At 42.6% G+C, this 21271-nt stretch overlaps 1 protein-coding gene across 1 annotated transcript in view; it reads left to right on the top strand.

Annotated features, from left to right (window-relative positions):
* The window catches only part of SPG11 (SPG11 vesicle trafficking associated, spatacsin), a 77306-nt gene that overhangs the window by 51764 nt on the left and 4271 nt on the right, over positions 1-21271 (top strand). The window contains 8 exon segments of the mRNA XM_082845342.1: positions 5654-5816; positions 8000-8214; positions 8888-9641; positions 15335-15474; positions 16229-16427; positions 16849-16986; positions 19151-19284; positions 20061-20168. Coding sequence (XP_082701468.1) covers positions 5654-5816; positions 8000-8214; positions 8888-9641; positions 15335-15474; positions 16229-16427; positions 16849-16986; positions 19151-19284; positions 20061-20168 — 1851 coding nt within the window.

Below are 21271 nucleotides of genomic sequence, written 5' to 3'. Positions count from 1 at the left end.
GTCTGTTCATAGTTTCTATTTCTTCCTGGTTCAGTCTTGGAAGGTTATACCTTTCTAAGAATTTGTCCATTTCTTCCAGGTTGTCCATTTTATTGGCATATAGTTGCTTGTAGTAAGTAGTCTCTTATGATCCTTTGTACTTCTGCAGTGTCTGTTGTAATTTCTCCTTTTTTCCTTTCTAATTTTACTGATTTGAATCCTCTCTCTTTTTTAAAAATATTTATTTATTTGGTTGCACTGGGTCTTAGTTGCAGCTGGTGGGCTCCTTAGTGGTAGCATGTGGGCTCCTTAGTTGCTGCTTGAGGACTCCTTAGTTATGGCTCACCAGCTCCATGGTTGCAGCACATGGGCTCCTTTGTTGCAGCTCATGGGCTCCTTAGTTGCAGCTCACCAGCTCCTTAGTTGTCGCATGCAAACTCTTGGTTGCAGCATGCATGTAGGATCTAGTTCCCTGACCAGGGATCGAAGCCGGGCCCCCTGCATTGGGAACGTGGAGTCTTAACCACTGCACCACCAGGGAAGTCCCTCCCTTTTTTCCTTGATGAGTCTGGCTTAAGGTTTATCAATTTTGTTTATCTTCTCAAAGAACCAACTTTTAGTATTATTGATCTTTGCTATTGTTTTCTTTGTTTCTATTGCATTTATTTCTGCTCTGATCTTTATGATTTCTTTCCTTCTACTAACTCTAGGGGTTTTTTTGTTCTTCTTTCTGCAGTTGCTTTAGGTGTAAGGTTAGATTGTTTATTTGAGATTTTTCTTGTTTCTTGAGGTGAGATTGAATTGCTATAAACTTCCCTTTTAGAACTGCTTTTGCTGCATCCAATAGGTTTTGGGTTGTTGTGTTTTCATTGTCATTTGTTTCTATGTATTTTTTTATTTCCTCTTTGATTTCTTCAGTGATCTCTTCGTTATTTAGTAGTGTATTGTTTAGCCTCCATGTGTTTGTGTGTTTGTGTTTTTTATAGTTTTTTTTCCCTGTAATTGATTTCTTTTTTTAAAATATTTATTTATGTATTTGGCTGCGTCGGGTCTTAGGTGCAGCGTGCAGGCTCTTTATTGCAGTGTGTGGGCTCTCTAGTTGTGGTGTGCAGGCTCTCTAGTTGTGGCGCATGGGCTCCAGAGCACGCAGGCCCAGTAGTTGTGGTGCACGGGCTCTCTAGTTGTGTTGCGCCGGCTCCAGAGCACACAGGCTTTCTAGTTGTGGTGTGCAGGATCCAGAGCATATGGGCTCAGTAGTTGTGACATGTGGGGTCTCTAGTTGTGGCACAGGGGCTCTAGAGCACGTGGGCTCAGTAGTTGTGGTGCACTGGCTTAGTTGCCCTGTGGCATATGGGATCTTAGTTCCCTGACCAGGGATTGAACTTGCGTCCGCTGCATTGGAAGGCAGATTATTAACCGCTGGACCATCAGGGAAGTCCTGCCTATAATTGATTTCTAATCTCGTAGTGTTGTGGTTGAAAAAGATGCTTGATACAATTTCAACTTTCTTAAATTTACTGAGGCTTGATTTGTGACCCAACATGTGCTCTATCCTGGAATATGTTCTGTGTGCTGTTGAGAAGAAAGTGTATTCTTCCACTTTCTAGTGGAATGTCCTATAAATATCAAATAAGTCTATCTGGTCTACTGTGTCATTTAAAGCTGTGTATCCTTATTTATTTTCTATCTGGATGATCTCTCCATTGGTGTATGTGGAATGTTAAAGTCCCCCACTATTATTGTGTTACTGTGGATTTCCCCTTTTATGGTTGTTAGCATTTGCTTTATGTATTGAGGTGCTCCTATGTTGGGTGCATATCTATTTATAATTGTTATATCTTCTTCTTGGATTGATCCCTTGATCATTATGTAGTGACCTTCCTTGTCTCTTGTAACAGTCTTTATTTTAAAGTCTATTTTATCTGATATGAGCATTGCTACTCCAGCTTTTTTTTGATTTCCATTTGCATTGAACATCTTTTTCCATCCCCTCACATTCAGTCTGTATGTGTCTCTAGGTCTGAAGTGATCTCTTGTAGACAGCATATATATGGGTCTTGTGTTTGTATCCATTCAGCCAGTTTGTGTCTTTTGGTTGGAGCATTTAATCCACTTACATTTAAGGTAATTATCAATGTGTATGTTCCTGTTACTGTTTTCTTAATTGTTTTGGGTTTGTTTTTGTGGGTCTTTTTTTCTCTTGTGTTTCCCACCTGGAGAAGTTCCTTTAGCATTTGTTGTAAAGGTGGTTTGGTGGAGCTGAATTCTCTTAGCTTTTGCTTGTCTGTAAAGCTTTTGATTTCTCTGTTGAATCTGAATGAGATCCTTGCTGGGTAGAGTAATCTTGGTTGTAGGTTTTTCCCTTTCATCACTTTAAATATCCTGCCACTCCCTTCTGGCCTGCAGAGTTTCTGCTGAAAAATTAGCTGTTAACCTTATGGGGATTCCGTTGTAGGTTATTTGTTGCTTTTCCCTTGTTGCTTTTAATATTTTTTCTTTGAATTTAATTTTTGTTAGTTTGATTAATGTGTGTCTCGGCATGTTTCTCCTTGGCTTTATCCTGTATGGGACTCTCTGTGCTTCCTGGACTTGCTTGACTATTTCCTTTCCCATGTTAGGGGATTTTTCGACTATAATCTCTTCAAATATTTTCTCAGACCCTTTCTCTTTCTCTTCTTCTTCTGGGACCCCTATAATTCAAATGTTGGTGCATTTAATGTTGTCCCAGAGGTCTCTGAGACTGTCCTTATTTCTTTTCATTCTTTTTTCTTTATTCTGCTCCTTGGCTGTTATTTTTACCATTCTATCTTCCAGCTCACTTATTTGTTCTTCTCCTTCAGTTGTTCTGTTATTGATTCCTTCTAGTGTAGTTTTCATTTCAGCTATTGTGTTGTTCATCACTGTTTGTTTGTTCTTTAGTTCTTCTAGGCCCTTGTTAAACATTTCTTGTATTTTTTCGATCTGTGCCTCCATTCTATTTACGAGATTCTGGATCATCTTTACTGTCAGTACTCTGAATTCTTTTTCAGGTAGGTTGCCAATTTCCTTTTCATTTATGTGGTCTTATAGGTTTTTACCTTGCATCTTCGTCTGTACCATATTTTTTTGTCATCTCATTTTTTTTGACGGGTGGGGCCGTGTTCCTGTCTTGCTGGTTGTTTGGCCTGAGGCGTCCAGCACTGGAGTTTTCAGGCAGTTGGGTGGAGCCGGGTCTTGGTGCTGAGATGAGGACCAATGGGAGAGCTCACACCGATTAATATTCCCTGTGGTCTGAGGTTCTCTGTCAGTCCAGTGGTTTGGACTCAGCACTCCCACCACAGGAGCTCAGGCCTGACCCCTGGCCTGGGAACCAAGACCCTGGTCACACAGGGATTCCTCTCGTCCCCTTAGGTGTCCAAGGTCCCTCACCAGCACCTGACTGGTGCCCTAGATATGAGGAGACATGAACTCTGCGTCCTCCTACTCCACCGTCTTGACTCCACACCCTGCATTTAAGTTTCTTTCATGTCTTTTTCATAGCTTGATAGTTCATTTCTTTTTAGTGCTGAATAATACTACATTGTCTGGATATACCAGTCTATTTATCCATTCAGCTACTGCAGGACATTTTGGTTGCTTCCAAGTTTTGGCAATTATGAATAAAGCTGCTCTAGACATCCGTGTGCAGGTTTTTCTGTGGACGTAAGTTTTCAACTCATTTGGGTAAATATCAATACCAAGGAGTACTCAATCATATGGTGAGAGTATGTTAGTTTTGGAAGAGACCACCAAACTGTCTGCCAAAATGGCTGTACTGTTTTGCATTCCCACCAGCAGTGAATGAGAGTTCCTGTGTCTCCATATCCTTGCTAACCTTTGGTGTTGTCAGACTTCCAGATTTTGGCCATTCTAATAGGTATGTTGTGATATGTCATTGTTTCATTTGCATTTCCCTGATGACATATGGTATGGATCTTCTTCTCATATGCTTATTTGCCATCTGTATATGTTCTTTGGTCAGGTATCTATTAAGCTCTTCGGCCTATTTTTTTAATAGTGCTGTTCGTCGTCTTATTGTTTAGTTTTAAGAGTTCTTTGTATATTTTGGATAACAGTCCTTTATCAGATGTACATTTTGCAAATATTTTCTCCCAGTCTGTGGCTTGTCATCTGATTCTCTTGACATTGTCTTTTGTAGGGCAGTTTTTATTTTTAATGAAGTCCAGCTTATCAGTTATTTCCTTCATGAATTCTTCCTTTGGTATTTTATCTAAAAAAGGCATCACCATACCCAAGGTCACCTAAGTTTCCTCCCATGTTATCTCCTAGGAGTTTTATAGTTTTGCATTTTACATTTAGGTCCTTCCAGGTCTCTTCTTATTCTTGCTTGTCTGCCCCTGCTGCAGTCCCCAACCAAGGGGCAGTGCAGCTGCTCCATTGTTACCTGAGCTCTTTACTTTCATATATTTTTTACTTTAACCAGTTCCATCGTCTGTCTGACATAGACCCTCTTCTTAGAGCAATAGAGGTAGGGAAACAAGTAAATAAAGACTAAGAACTAATGCTCTGAGGGCTTCCCTGGTGGCACAGTGGTTAGGAATCCACCTGCCAATGCAGGGGACCGGGTTCGAGCCCTGGTCCAGGAAGATCCCACATGCCATGCGCCACAACTACTGAGCTTGCACTCTAGAGCCCGTGCTCCACAATAAGAGAAGCCACCACAATGAGAAGCTCGTGCACCACAATGAAGAGTAGCCCCCGCTCGCCACAACTAGAGAAAGCCTGCGTGTAGCAACGAAGACTCAAAGCAGCCAAAAATAAATAATTTTTTTTAAAAAAGAACTAATGCTCTGATTCAAGCTTAATGTGGCTGCTTCTTGGGGTCATCTTCCTATTAATATTTTTACCATTTGATTGAAATGACAAAAGTTCAGGCTTACTAATTGAGATCCTTCTCTAATGATAGTATAAACTACAAGCAAACTAATAGAACCAGCTCAGCAATGTTAAGCAAGTCTTTTTGTTTTTTTTTTTTGTTTTTTTGCGTTATGCGGGCCTCTCACTGCTGTGGCCTCTCCTGTTGCAGAGCACAGGCTCCTGATGCGCAGGCTCAGCGGCCATGGCTCACGGGCCCAGCCGCTCTGCAGCATGTGGGATCTTCCTGGACCAGGGCACGAACCCGTGTCCCCTGCATCGGCAGGCGGACTCTCAACCACTGCGCCACCAGGGAAGCCCAAGCAAGTCTTTTTAAGAGGTCTTCATATGTGAATTTCAAATCTTCTGGACTCAGGGCAGGACTAGACCCCTCTCTAAAGAGGCTGCTAAGTGAAACATGTCTGGTTAATTTCACAGCCACTCACAGGACTGTTACTGTCACTAACTTGGCAGTATTTGCATTGCTTCACTCCATTCAGTCTTTAGGTCTCTTTCCCATTTTTGACTTTCACACACAGCTCTCTACAACAGGATGTCCCACAAAGAGACAAACTACAAAGCTGCCAGAGAGGGCTTATTTTTGCTACTCCTCTGAGCTGCAATACAAATTACTGCTGTTTGAAAAAGACCTGAATAAGCATCCTCCTTTGTGATAGGAGATGCCTTTGATGGTACCTTGGCTTTCTTAGACATTCCCAAGTTCAGAGGTTTTGATTTGCTGTTCCTGAGAAACCACTTTCCTGACCCTTTTTTTTCATAGCTTGAAACGGCTGCCACAAGGGTCCACGCTATCATTCCTGCCCCATGGCTGAAGGAGCATGTGTATTTTCTTTTGAAGCTTATGCTGCAGCAGTGTAGGACCCAGTATGAGCTGGGGAAGCTTTTACAGCTGTTTGTTGGAAGAGAGCATCTCTTCTCTGATGGTAAGACAATACTTACAGGTAAGTTGCTGTTAGGACGTTAGCTTACTGAATCCTGAAAATATTTTAGAAGGGCATTCAGGAAATTAAAATGCGTAGGATATAAGACATTACAGTCCAGAACGGGGTGTGAAGAAGAGGTTACAGGAAACTTCAGTCATGGTTAAAGCATTTAAAACAGCACAACAGGATATAAAACAAGTAATACAACTATCTACTAATTCTAAGCAAATAGCCAAATTTCCCCGGCTAACCTCTATAATACCCTGTCACTATTATTGTTTTCTTTGACAAGTAACCTTAACATGTCATCGTTGCTCAAGGTCACAGATTGTTTCAGGAATGCCTAATTCATTTTGAAGGGTTTAAGAGACAAATTGTGTCGATTTTTTGCAGATTCCTCCAGACATTGGCAGTCTCTAAGCTTGTTGCTGATTGAATGAAACCAATATTGCCTTACCCTCTTTTCTACTTGTTTGATAATTTCAAGTTTTTGTTGAGTGATAATGTTGTTCTTTTACGCTGGATTCTGGTATTTTTCACTACCAGGGTTATTTTATCACATTTAAACTCACAGATGTTCAACTGGAAAGCTCACATTTGCACAGAACAGGCGCAGAATGCCTGGGCTTCATGCCCGTGTTGTGGGCTGTGGGGCTGATGACTAGAAGGGAAGGGGGGTGTTTCCAAAATGCAGTGTATATAAGCTACTGTCAGTTACTACATAGGCCAAACAGTAGGTCCTTTTAATATAAGATACTTTCATTGCTCTTTAGTAACTTTAATTAGGAAATAAATTTTCTGTTTTCTTGCCAGAGTTAACCCTATCCTTAAAAAATTACAAGGATTGTCTACATTGTTAACCATTACTATAATGCTTCTATTCACGTAATTAAATTCTGTTTTTATAGAATATTTGTATGTGTATATCATGTATGTGCTTAGAGAAAAGAAAGGTTTTTTAAAAGACTTATGTTTTATATTATGCCTGCAAAGAAACCCAGCATGCTCGTACTGGTGGTTTTTGTGCAAGGTGTCTCACTGTCCCTGGAACTACCTAAATCAGACCACAGCTCAGCAGGTGGCATCGGGAGCAGGCTCCTATAGAATGTTTTTCATGCCCCTCCTTCATGGTAGGGCACACGTAGGCTCTATGCATACTATGCTTGGGAGTAGGAGCAAACCCAGCCACATAAATTATTGGCAGAGAATTCCTAATGTTACTAAGGGTACGAATTTGTTTGATTTCACTTATATGTATAATCTAAAGAGCGAATGAACAAACAGAAACAAACTCATAGATACCAGGAACAAACTGGTGGTTGCCAGAGAGGAGGAGGGTGAGGGGATGGGCAAAATAAGTGAAGGGGATTAAGAGGTACAAACTCCCAGTTATAAAATAAGTGAGTCACAAGGATGTAATGTACAGCATAGGGAATATAGTCAATAAAATTGTAATAACTTTGTATGGTGACAGTAACTAGATGTATCATGGTGATCATTTTGTAATGTTCAAAAATATCAAATCACTATGCTGTACACCTGAAACTGATATAATATTGTAAGTCACTTATATTATACTTTGATTTAAAAAAGAGTCTCTCTTTCTTTAAAAGAGACTTTCCTGGGGACATCAGGAAGTGCTTAGCTGGGTCTCCCTGGGTTAAGTTAGATATCTGGAGGAACAAGTGGTGCTCCATTCTGAAGACAGTGCACCACAGGAGAGCTTTGGCTGTTGACCACCTGCATTTTCAGCTGTCCTAGAAGTTCTGTGTCTTGATCCACATGCTGCCTGCAGTGAATGAATGGGTGAACAATTATAAAAACAAATTTGTTCAAGGTAGGAGAAAAATCTGGAAAAAGATGGAACTAACCTGAATGAATGGCCAAATCTTCCCAAGGTTAACTGAGTTGCTACTACATAGCAGGCCACCAACTTCTGCCTGGTATATAAAGCCAGATTTATAGATGGAGACCACGTGCTAATCTTAATAGTTCTTACTATATAGGAGCTGCCTTTGGCTTCCTCTGTCAGCCAACCAGAGTAGAAAAATAGGTTTTTATTTTCCCTTTAACTACATTATTATGTTAAATATAAATATTCTCCCCTCATATTTAGTTACTCTTGAAATGCCATAGCAGTATTTTACTGATTAAATGCTTATATCTGCTTCTCTTTGGCACAGGTCCAGATGTGAAGAAGCTGTGTGTCCTTAGCCAAATTTTGAAGGATACATCCATAGCCATTAATCGTGTAATTATTACCAGCTACAGCCTTGAGAATTTTCAGCATGAATGTAGATCAATTTTAGAAAAACTGGAGACAGATGGATACTTTGCTTTGGCCAGAAGGGTAGCAGAACTAGCTGAGCTACCTGTGGACAACTTGATTATTGAAGAGGTATGATTAGTCTTTTAAGTTATTTAAAATCTTAGCTTTGTGAACCAGCATTAAACAGAGAACTAAATGACGTATGTGATTTACCAGTGATGATACTTTTTCACTTTTTTTTTTTTTTTTTTTTTGCGGTACGCGGGCCTCTCACTGTTGTGGCCTCTCCCGCTGCGGAGCGCAGGCTCCGGACACGCAGGCTCAGCGGCCATGGCCCACGGGCCCAGCCGCTCCGCGGCATGTGGGATCTTCCCAGACCGGGGCACGAACCCATGTCCCCTGCATCGGCAGGCGGACTCTCAACCACTGCGCCACCAGGGAAGCCCTACTTTTTCACTTTTGACACAGACATTACTTTCAGAAATGGATGAGCCTAGAATGCCCATTTTTGACGAATGTTTGCTTTAATATAAGGTTAGCTTACAGGACATGCTACAACTATTTTACTTTGAATAGAATTAAATATAAGGTGGCTTCCTCTTGAACCTCATTCAATTAGATAAATTTAGATTTGTTTTTCATACCTTAACTTTTCAGATAAAATATCCAGGATCATCTGTAGCCAAGTCCCATGTTCTCTAACTTGATTTGGGTTTTAACAAGTACGGTATACCGAGGGAGCATTAGCATTTATATTTCTTTATCCAGGAAAGGCTAAAAATTGCTGTGTTCAATTTCACAGATAACACAGGAAATGCAGACCTTAAAACACATTGACCAGTGGTCCCTGAAACAAGCAAGAATTGATTTCTGGAAAAAATGTCATGAGAATTTTAAGAAAAATTCCATTTCAAGCAAAGCAGCTTCTTCCTTTTTCTCAGCCCAGGCTCTTACGGCATGTGAGTGCCCAGCTGAAGAGGGACCAAGCAGCACTGAGGAGCGCCATCTGCTCCTCACTCTGGCAGGACACTGGCTTGCCCAGGAGGACCTGGTGCCTTTGGAGGAGCTGGAGGAGCTAGAGAAGCAGATCTGGCTCTGCCGCATCACCCAGCACACCCTCAGGAGAAGCCAGGAGGAAATAGGCCCCGGATGTTCTCAACAGATTTCAACTAGTGGTGAACTTTCCTTTGAAAGCTTAGCCAGTGAGTTTTCATTCTCTAAGTTGGCTGCTCTGAACACATCAAAATACTTAGAATTGAATGGCCTTCCATCCAAAGACACTTGTGAGAACAAACTGAACTGGAAGGAGCAGGAGTCCCTAAACTTTTTGATTGGGCGCCTATTGGATGATGGCTGTGTGCATGAAGCAAGCAGAGTATGCCGATATTTTCATTTCTATAACCAAGATGTTGCCTTGGTGTTGCATTGCAGAGCACTAGCTTCAGGGGAAGCTAGTGTGGATGACCTGCACCCGGACATCCATGCTCTCTTACAAAGTCCTGAGCTGCTTGAGGAAGAAGAAGAACCTGGCGTTCCTCTAAGGAAAGTCCAAAGCAGTAAGTGAAGGAGATCAAACTGCCCTGAGTCCTGTGAGGTGCTGTTGGCATTCTCTCCAGGAAGAAAGGGTCCCTTTTGGCATACCAGTTACACTAAATTAAGGGTAATTCATAAACTAGTTAATTAGTCAATGAAGTAGGAACACCTATGTCTTTTTTTTTTAACCTAGAGCTCCAGTTTATCACACTTATTTATCTATTTACTTATTTATTTATTTGGCTGCATTGGTCTTAGTTGTGGCACGCGGGATCTTCGTTGCAGCATGTGAGATCTTTAATTGTGGCATGTGGGATCTTTAGTTGCAGCATGCGGGATCCTTTAGATGTGGCATGCAGAATCGTTAGTTGTGGCATGCGAACTCTTAGTTGCAGCATGTGGGATCTAGTTCCCTGACCAGGGATCGAACCCGGGCCCTCTGCATTGGGAGTGCAGAGTCATAGCCACTGGACCACCAGGGAAGTCCCACCTAGGTCTTTTAACTAGCTAAGTAACAAAGTTAGAGGGAATCTATCTGACTTGTGGCTACTTCACTGAAATTTATCCTATGTAAATAATCAGGTTTCCAATTGTACATGATCACATATAGAAATATAATTGATTTTTTATGTTAACCTTTAATCCTGTGATCTTGCTAAACTCACTTATCCTAGGAGTTTTCTTATAGATTCCTTGGGATTTTCTATGGAGATAATCATATCTGTGAATAGAGGCAGTTCTTTTTCCTCCTTTCCAATCTGTTTGCCTTATTTATTTTTCTTGCTTTACTGCTCTAGCAAGGACTCCCGGCATGATGTTGGATAGGGGTGGTGAGAGTGGACATCCTTGCCTTGTTACTGACCTTAGGGAGGAAGCATTCAGTCTTTCATCATTAAGTGTGATATTAGCTGTAGGTTTTTTGAAGACACCCTTTGTCATGTTGAGGAAGTTCCCTATTTGCTGAGAGTTTTTATCATGGATCAATGTTGAATTTTTTCTGCATCCATTGATATGATCGTGTTTGGTTTTTTTTTTCTTGTTTAGACTAGTAATACAGTAGATTACATTAATTGATCTTTTAAAATATTGAACCAGCTTTTTTGTATTCCCAGGAAAAACCTCACTTGGTTATGGTGCATTATTCTTTTTGATATATTACTGGAATCAACTTGCTATTTTGTTGAGAATTCTTACATTTATGTTCATGAAGAATATTGATCTGTACTTTTTTTTTTTAATACCATCTTTGGTTTCTGCATCAGGGTAATGCTAGTTTAATGTGTTTCTGGAAAACATTACATGGAATTGGTGTTATTTCTTCTTTAAATGTTCAGTAGAATTTACCAGTAAAACCATCTAAACCTGGAGATTTTTGTTTTGGAAGATTTTTTTTTATTTTTATTTATTTACTTTTGGCTGTGTTGGGTCTTCGTTGCTGCACGCGGGCTTTCTCTAGTTGGGGTGAATGGGATCTGCTCTTCATTGCATGTGCAGGCTTCTTATTGTGGTGGCTTCTCTTGTTACAGAGCACAGGCTCTAGGCTCACAGGCTTCAGTAGTTGTGGCACGCGGGCTCTAGAGCACAGGCTCAGTAGTTGTGGCACACCGGCTTAGTTGCTCCGCGGCATGTGGGATCTTCCCAGACCAGGGCTTGAATCCATGTCCCCTGCATTGGCAGGCGGATTCTTAACCACTGCGTCACCAGGGAAGCCCTGGAAGATTTTTAACTACAAATTTATTTCATAGTTATATGACTAATCAGGTTATCTTTTTCATCTCAGGTGAGTTTTGGTAGTTTGTGGTTTTTGAGGAAACCTTTTCTTACCTTTGGGTTATTTGCACACTTTTTAGTCATCCATTTTAATTTGTGATTTTGACTGTATAGCTTTGCATCGCTTTTTTAATTGGTTGCTTTATGGGTTACATTATACATTTGTAACTTTTCACAGTCCACTTAAAATTATATTTTAAGGGTAGAAACCTTACCACCATGTAGGTTATTTTACTTCTCTCCCTTTAGGTGTTAGTTGCCTTGTTATATTACACCTACATACACTGAAAATCTCATCAAACAATGCTAGATTTTTTGTTTTCAACCGAAAAATATATTTTAACAAACTCAAGAGGAGAGTAGTTTATTATATTTACTCAGATATTTACAATTTTTGTTGCTCTTCCTTCATTCCTGATGTTCCAAGTTTCCTTCTAGTTTCTTTTTCCTTCTGTGTGAAGGACTTCCTTTAGTAATTCTTTCAGAGTTGTCTGCTGGAAACAGATTCTCTTAGTTTTACTTCATCTGAGAATGTCTCTATTGCACCTTCATTCCTGAAGGATGATTTTTGCTGGATATAGAACCTTTATTATTTCTTTCCACACTTAAAAATGTTCTGCCGGGGTTCCCTAGTGGCGCAGTGGTTGAGAGTCTGCCTGCCGATGCAGGGGACACGGGTTCGTGCCCCGGTCCGGGAAGATCCCACATGCCGCGGAGCGGCTGGGCCCGTGAGCCATGGCTTCTGGGCCTGCACGTCCAGAGCCTGTGCTCCGCAGCAGGAGAGGCCACAACAGTGAGAGGCCCGCCTACCGCCAAAAAAACAAACAAACAAAAATGTTCTGCCACTTCCTTTCGACTTCTGTGGTATTTGATGAATAATCTGCAGTCATTCGAATCACTGTTCCCCTGTAGATAATGCATTTTTCTCTTGTTGCTTTCAAGATTTTTTTCCTGTCTTTTGTCTTCAGCAGTTTGGTTATAGCATGACTGGACATGTATTTTGGGGGGCTTATGCTATTTGGGGTTCACTGAGTTTCTTAAATATGTAGCTTTATCAAGTTTAGGTAGTTTTCAGACATCATTTTTTTCAAATATTTTTCCAGCACCATACTCTTACTCCTCTCCTTATGGGACTCCAATGACTCCAATGAAACAAAAACAAAAGTTATTGTTTCACAAGTCCCTGAAGCTTTGTTCAGATCGGATAATTTCTATTTTTCTATCTTCAGTTTCACTGACTCTTTCCTCTGGCATTTCCATTCGCTATTAAGATTTTTTTTTAATTTCTGTGATTTTAAAATTTCAGTTCTGCAACTTCCATTTTATTCTTCTTTATACCATTTATTTCTTTGCTAAGACTTTCTGTTTTTCTGTTTATTTTAAGAGTGTTCATAGTTGCTTGTTGGAACATTTGTAGCTGCTTTAAAGTCTTTTTCAGATAATTTCAACATTTATGTCATTTTAGTGCTGGGTTTCATCGTTTGTCTTTTCTTTGTCTTATATGAGTTGAGATCTTCTTGTATTTTTGTATGCTGAATAACTTCATGTTGTATCTTGGACATTTCGAATAGTGTGTTATGGGATGCTGCATCTTGTTTAAATCCTATGAAGAATGTTGATATGTTTTTAGCAGGCAATTGACCTGGCTATGTTCAGACTACACGTTCCAATGTACTTTCTGTGGGCTGTGGTTGTAACATCAGTTCAGTTTTCAAATTCTTTGTGGTGCTGTTCAGATCCATCCTATATGTGCCATCCTGTGGTCAGTCTGCAACCTGCGTAGTGGTCTGTCTGTTGACTTAGTTCTCAAAGTCTTTGATATGTTGGTCGGGATCAGATCCATACATGCAAAGCGTAGGAATGAGCCCTAATGTTTATAAACAACTTTATTGTGTTGCTTTCCTGAATCTCTCTTCCAAGTACTTTCTGGTTGCCCGAGGCTTTCCTTTTCAGTCTTCTGGCCAAAGCTGGAGGTTTAGTTACCCCATCCTGTCATGTACTTTCCTGACTGCCCGCATCTAGGGCCAGCTGACAGGAGGATAATACAAAAAGGAACAGGGATTCACTCTGCCCCCTTAGGACCAGAGCATCTCTGATCGGAAAAGAAGGTCCCTCTCTGAGTTTTGGCTCTTGCCAACTGCTGCTGCAGCCCCTCCCACCACAGCTGAGTGGTTGCTTAGGACTTAGGACCAGAGAGAATGGGCTGTGGGAGTTCCCTTTCCGCTCCTTGAGCCTGTTCCGGAGGACGTCTCCTGGAGCCCACTCTCTTTGTGAGCTGTAGTGCTTGGTTCTGGGTTTCAGGCAGCGTTGCATTCAATCTGGAGATTCCTAGAGGGGAGAAAATGGTGATGCAGGTTATCTTCGATCCATCTGCTACTATTTGCTCTTCAGAGTCCTCATATAGCACTGCATGCACTGTGTCCAGGTTTTATATTGAGGTCAGTCAGTGGGAGAGACCTAGAACTGAAAACTCTAATGAAGGATTTTAAGCAGGGGAATAACATGGTCTGAGTTGCTTTTTATATTTTTGTGTTTAAAGCATATTTTTAAAAGAGTAATATCTTAAAAGCAAAAGTATTACATGCTTAATATAATAAATCACACAATACAGAAGTGCATAAAGTAAAAAGTGAAAGTTATTTATCCATTCAACACCACGCCCACCAAATTCCCCAGAATAACATCTTTTACTTGCTTGGCGTACATTATTTTCTACATGTGGGCTCGCACATGTGTGCGTGTGTGTGCACACACACACACATTTATTTTCTACAAAAATCCAGTTATATTGTTCTGCAACATTTTTCCCTGTCAGTACAGATAGATTGACCTCATTCTTTTAATAACTGCAGGGTATTCTACTATATGAATGTACTATGATTTTTTTTAAATTGGAGTATGGTTGCTTTACAATATTGTGTTAGCTGATTCACTTTTCTGTACAGTATAGACTATATGTATACATATATCCCCTCTTTTTTGGATTTCCTTCCCAGGTCATGTACTATGATTTTTTTTTTTTTTTTTTTTTTGCGGTACGTGGGCTTCTCACTGTTGTGGCCTCTCCCGTTGCGGAGCACAGGCTCCGGACGCGCAGGCTCAGCGGCCATGGCTCACGGGCCCAGCAGCTCCGCGGCATGTGGGATCTTCCCGGACCGGGGCACGAACCCGTGTCCCCTGCATCGGCAGGCGGACTCTCAAACACTGCGCCACCAGGGAAGCCCACTATGATTTTTTTAACAATGATTTACTGATACACATTTAAAATTTTTCAATTTTGTTTTTGCTATTAGAAACAGTGTTATATAAATATTCTTTTCTACTTTTTTCCACTAACGGAAACCCTTTCTCAAATTAAGAAAGTTTTATTTTAGGCTAAGAGCTTTTTTTAAAAAAGCAGGAATGGATTCTAATTTTACTGTGCCTTTAAGGTATCTGGCAGATGATCCTTGATTTTTGTGATTTGCATTTTAGAATGTGAAGAATGCTGAGTGTGTGGAAGATGGAGTTGGGGAAGAAGGGAGGCTGACGGCAGGAGACAGTAACACCTCTTAGATGCAGGGTGATAAAGGCTGGGACTAAGGTGGTGACTGGAGAGATGTTTTGGAGATACAGTCTGGTAGACCTGGTGATTATTTGACATAAGGGGAAATTGGGAGGCAGTGTATGTGGAGGACAGTCTGGCAGGCATCTTTGGTGATGATCTCTAGAGTGTTCATTAGGTGGCTTTGAGTCTTTGAAGTATCCTGGGCTGGGGATTTCCTAGAAGGCGGCAATGAAAGAAGTTTAAGTGGGGTGTGAGCCCTGTTAGAAGTGGTCCCAGACCCAGGGGGAGTCAACAGGGTGCAGTGAAGGAAGCTGTGAGCAGAGAGGTAGAGTCATAGGGGGCCGAGGAGAGACCTTAAAAGCCCCTTAAAGCCCCCCTCAGACCTGTGTTTGCTTCCAGCTTCAAGTTTGGACAGTCAGTCATTTGTGATACTGCCCCCCAGTGATGAAGTGGTGACTACTCTGGAAACTCTGACAAGCAAATGCCTCCATGGGAAGAATTATTGCCGGCAGGTCCTCTGTCTCTATACACTTGCCAAGGTACGTGCCAAAGGGCTGGGTCTCCACAGGAGCTCCCTCTGAGAGGGAGGGAAGGGAGAAGGTGAAGGTGGATTTTGGACATTGCCCTCGGTCAGCCCTTCAGATGATAATCATGACCTGGGAGTAGAGCTCTTGTCAGGATGTTGGCCCCTATAAATCCATCCCTGGGGAATAGTGGTGAGCTTTCCATATGGGAAAGAGCCCAAAATAAGTTTTAAAATAAAATTAAATGGAATGTAATGACTGTAAAACAGGAACCAGAGCAGCCAGGAATTGTTCTGGCTTTGTGCTGATTGAGGGAGAAAAAGAGTAGATTCTAAGTGCAGTGGAAGAGCACGAGAGAAAGCAAGCCGAGCACTAAAAGCCCTTCCTTGGACAACAAGGCTCAGAGACTTCTTTGGAAATTGAGGGTTTCCTTGCTGCCACGGGAACAATAAAGAAGGGGCTCTGCCTTTTATTCAACTTCCTTAGGTTTCATAACATATGAAAAGCTCAGTGTTCAGTGAGAGATCAGTCACCTGATGTTTTCTGAAGACAAGCCTTTCTCTTGCTTGGATTCACCTCATTGGCAAAGCAATTTAGAAAGGGCTAGAAAACAGTGTTTGCTTCTTCTAAGGTTTCTGCTCAGGATGAGGGATCTTTAAGCTCAGAAAACCATGGCGTCTGTCCACATCAGATTTCAGGAAAGGCTGTCTTCTGCTGGCTTTCTCCTGGTTCCTAACGATGGCTGGGATTGGCTCTGCCTTCCTCTCAGGAGTTGGGCTGTTCCTACACAGATGTCGCTGCCCAGGATGGTGAGGCCATTCTCCGGGTAATCTTGGCCTCTCAGCAGCCTGACCGATGCAAGCGAGCTCAAGCCTTCATCAGCACCCAGGGCCTCGAGCCAGACACAGTGGCTGAACTTGTGGCTGAAGAGGTGACCCGGGAGCTGCTGACCCCATCAGAGGGAACAGGTGCCCTACCTTTCAGGCCTCCCCAGCCTTTCAGATCACATTCTCAAGTTCCCAGCATTAAGGATTTGATGTTATGCTCATATATATCTTATATGCTGTCCTTTCAAGTTGCCAGGTTGCACTTGTAAGAGGAGAACACATTGCATTTATTTTGTTATTATTGCTTTTTGTTTATTGTTGTATGATTATATTTAGAGTAACTGTGCCTTTCTCTGAGCTAATGAGCTCCTGCTGTCCTGTAAGATGGCATCTCACCTGAGATATTTGACCCCAGCAAGAGGAGAGCTGCCCGGGAGCGCCTTCACCATTACCTCCTGGTGCCCAGGCCTGGGCAGAGTGGGCCTCCTGCTCTGGGGCTCTTGTCTTCCTTTCATCTCTCTCAAGGTAAAACTAGCACCTTTCTCCACATCTTTCTGTATAGGACATAAGCAGACGTTCACCCCAACAGAGGAAAGCCAGACGTTTCTTCAGCTGACTGCTCTGTGTCAAGACCGCACCTTGGTAGGCATGAAGTTGTTGGATAAGATTTCCTCCGTTCCCCATGGGGACTTGTCTTGCAGTAAGTTCTTGGCCACTTTCTTACATGTTTTGGGCCCAAGCAGGTCTCTAAGAAGTCTTCTGAGGTTAAGTCTTTTCAAAACTCAATTTGGATCCTTGTTCCTTCTCTGGATCCCTACTCTTCCAGGATTGTTTGTAAGTTCTTAGTAGAAAGCCAGAAGTTCATTGAAGAAAAGTTAGAAAATATATATGGCAAAGCAGCCCCAAATTTAAAATCACACAAAAAGGTAACCTTTTAACATTTGGCATATTTAGCTTATTTTCTTCTTACATTACCCTGAAAAATGGCTGTTATTGTCCCCATTTTAGAAGGAAACTGAAGCTTTAGAAAAGTTGATTAATTTATAACTATTAAGTGGCAGAGTTGGCATATGAATCGTCTGTGTGATTTCAAAGCCTGCTCGCTTTTCAGTGTTGTTGTATGCATTCAGTAGTATGTGTCCCTCTCATCTTTTTCTATGCAAGTCCATAGGTTTTTTCAAAAATAGCATTATACTGTGTATACTGTTTATAATTACCAATATGCTGTCATTAATATCTTTCCATGACACTATTCTATATAATTTTTAGTCGTTACATATTATTTCTCTTATATGTAATTAAAAAATGTATATACCATATTGTAGGACCTGTAGATTGCTTCCAATTTTCTGCTGTTTTAAACACTGTGATAGACATGCTTATAGGCAAATCTGTGTGCACATCCATGGTTATTTCCCTAAGACAAATTCCTGATTCAGGAGTATGCCCATTTTTAAGGCTTTATATATATATTGCCAAATTTACTTCAGGAAAAAAAATTCACTTTCACTCCCTCTTAAGCAGTGTGTGAGAGTATCATTTCCTGGAACCCATTATACTCTGCAAATTTGACTGACGCGTAAAAGGCATTTTACTGATGTTTTGTGAACACGTGAGATTTTAAGAGGTTGAATACGTTTATTTTATTATTATTTTTTTTGTGGTACGCGGGCCTCTCACTGCTCTGGCCTCTCCCTTTGTGGAGCATAGGCTCCGGACGCGCAGGCTCAGCGGCCATGGCTCACGGGCCCAGCCGCTCTGCGGCATGTGGGATCTTCCCAGACCGGGGCACGAACCCGTGTCCCCTGCATCAGCAGGCGGACTCTCAACCACTGCGCCACCAGGGAAGCCCTGAATAGGTTTATTTTTAAAACAGCCTTTTGGGAATTCCCTGGCGGTCCAGTGGTTAGGACTCGGCAATTTCACTGCTGTGTGCCTGGGTTCGATCCCTGGTCAGGGAACTAAGATCCCACAAGCCGTGCAGCACGGCCAAAACATAAATAAATAAAATAGCCTTCTGTATCTCTTCTCAGTCCAGTTCAGCAACATCTACTGAGTACTGACTGTGCGCCAGGCACTCTAAAAACAGGGGTATGGTGAACAAGTTAAGCAGCAGTCCTGGAGCTCACAGACTAGGGGTGTCATTCACAGTAAGCATACTGATGGGGCCAAAGGTTTTTTTTCCTTTCCTTTTTTTCCTCCCAAAGGTTTTGGGAGGAAATGTGCAAACCAAGACCAGAAGCATTAGTAGCCAGTAGGTTTGGGGAGGGCCCCACAGGTGCAAAGGCCCAGAGGGCACAGCATATATTAAGGCTGAGAACCCCTCTTCTGTCTTCCAGCATTGCAAATATTTTTCCCAGTTTGCCTTTTAATCGTGCTCATAGTGATTGTGTATAGTAGTTTTAAATTTGTGTGCGTCACATCTCAATCTAGAAAGCCTCTAGAAGCGCAGAGCATCAAATAGCACTTGATTAGGCCCTAAGACCCTCCACTCAGCTACAGAGAATGCCCTCGGACTTGTATTGGCAGGTACTCCATCAGTTTGTCTGCAGAAAGTTTCTCCATCTTTAGAAAGCTAGCGTTCTTTGTTCTCATTTTTTGAGCCTTTGGGAAATGCTGTCACTATATGCAGACTGTCTGAGGAGAGAGTTAATCCCTGTGCTGTCACTGAGAGGACTGACTTCATCAGGGGGCCGTCCCAGAGCTAGAACTGGTGAGGTCAGGGATCTCAGAGGACTGGTGAGAGAGCCTTCTCCAGACAGGCCCAGCTGTACCAGGCCCCTTGACCCTCCTGCCAGGTACAGAGCTAGACAGGGGTTAGCCAGGGTTGAAAGTCCTGTCTTAACAGTGCCCAACCCACCCAGCCACAGAGCTGCTGATCCTGGCTCATCACTGCTTCACACTGACATGCCACATGGAGGGCATCATCCGAGTCCTGCAGGCCGCCCGGCTGCTCACAGACAACCACTTGGCCCCCAATGAGGAGTATGGACTGGTGGTAAGTCACCCCCTCACCTTCACCCTCCATCCTGAGGAAACCTTTGATAGAACAGATAGGCTGGAGACTATCAGCTCAGAGCTGATGTGGTCTTAGGGAATTTACCTATCTGGATACCACTACCTACTTGGTAGCTGGCTGGGCAGTTCAACCCTCTGCTCCAGGTTGTGATTTCTGTCCAAATCAGAGATTGCTCCAAAGGAATAGAAATCAAAGAGGATCCCTGCCATGCTCCAGGACTGTCATACCCCCTTACCAAGCAGTTCGCTTTTCTAGAGGGCTAAGACGGCAGTTACTTCCCCCACAAAACAAGGTTCAGACCTGCCTCTTATATCTAAATTGAAAATTGAAATGAGCTGACAACTCAAGCTTCCTGTACCTCCCCCCAAATCCTCTAGGCTTGAAACTGACCCAAGTGTGTGAGCAAGCCATTGGGTGCTGTAATGAGGAGTGGTGGGAAGAGGAAGAGTGCCTGCCCAGGAGGATGGCACTTCGGCACTTGATAGTCACGTTTAGAGACAACAGAGGAGGGGACGGCCAGCCAGTGGTTTCCCAATGACTAGCATTTCTGAATCCTCCAGAGAAGGCCCCTGTTGGGTACATGGGATGGGAAGGAGGGGAGACAGGCAAGGAGGAAAGGAGTTAAGTATGGCAGCCTGGCCACTAACCCTTCTTCCCGCCAGAGTTCGGTATTTGAAAGCAACCAAACTTGGGGTAGTGGTCTGGCTCAGAGAACTCCAAGCAATGCTGATGGAAGCTTCCCTCTCCCTTTGTAGGTGCGTCTCCTCACTGGCATTGGAAGGTACAATGAGATGACATACATATTTGATTTGCTGCATAAAAAACACTACTTTGAAGTGCTGATGAGGAAGAAATTGGACCCGGTAGGTGTACCGTATTTTTGAGCTGCAGTATGACATGTACTACTGACACTTGGGAGTCTCAGGTTTTCTCAGGATTAATTCCAATCAGGATGGACTCCCGGGATATAGAGGGAGGGAATTAAGGGCCTCCCTAAGACATATACTGTAACCAGTAGCTTAAGGTTACAGAGCTCAGACCAGTTTAGAGTGGAGAGTTTTCAGGGGACCATGAAAAAGTGTGTTGTCGAGAGCTATTCAGAAGTGAATGCCAGGGTCTGGGTCTAGAAAGCTGTGGAGCTATTTATGATGACGACCAGGAAGGAGGCTGGGAAGCAAAAGCCTGACTTGCCAGGCCTTTGGTCTCTGGGCGCTTGTCTGTCCTCAGCATACTATGTGACACCAGGCATGCACTCACAGAGCCTCTGTTTTCAAGTTATTCATTGACTGATTCATTGTTTTCACCCATTTCACCTCTAAAGATTTAAAAACCTATGGGACTTCCCTGGCGGTCCAGTGGTTAAGACTCTGCGCTTCGGGGAACTAAGATTAAGATCCCACATGCTGCGTGGCAAGGCCAATAAACAAATAAATAAATAAAAACCCAGGTGCACTTTTGACATCTGGGAACTGGGGCCCAGCCAAGCAGGATTAAGAGACAAAACAGAAAAACTCTCCTCAATGCTGGCCTAGTTTCAGGAAAGGAGCAAGTCCTGGACATAGGGACACCTTCAGGATTTTAAAAGCTGTTTTTGAGGCATTTTTCTTCCTGCATTTAAATATTCGTTTAATAACTTTGTTTCTGATTACAAAAGTAATGAATATTCAACGTTAAGACGCTTAACGGGTGCTCACTTCGGCAGCACATATACTAAAAATTGGAACGATACAAAGACGACTAGCATGGCCCCTGTGCAAGGATGACACGCAAATTCGTGAAGCGTTCCGTATTTTTTTTTTTTGTTTTTGCAGTACACGGGCCTCTCGCTGTTGTGGCCTCTCCCGTTGCGGAGCACAGGCTCCGGACGCGCAGGCTCAGTAGCCATGGCTCACGGGCCCAGCCGCTCCGCGGCATGTGAGATCTTCCCAGACCGGGGCACGAACCCGTGTCCCCTGCATCGGCAGGC

Source organism: Leucopleurus acutus (assembly GCF_964270905.1).
Source record: "Leucopleurus acutus genome assembly, chromosome: 1".
In the NCBI taxonomy this organism is placed as follows: Eukaryota; Metazoa; Chordata; class Mammalia; order Artiodactyla; family Delphinidae; genus Leucopleurus; species Leucopleurus acutus.
Note: the sequence above shows the minus strand (reverse complement) of the source record. Positions and strands in the feature narration are given on the sequence as shown.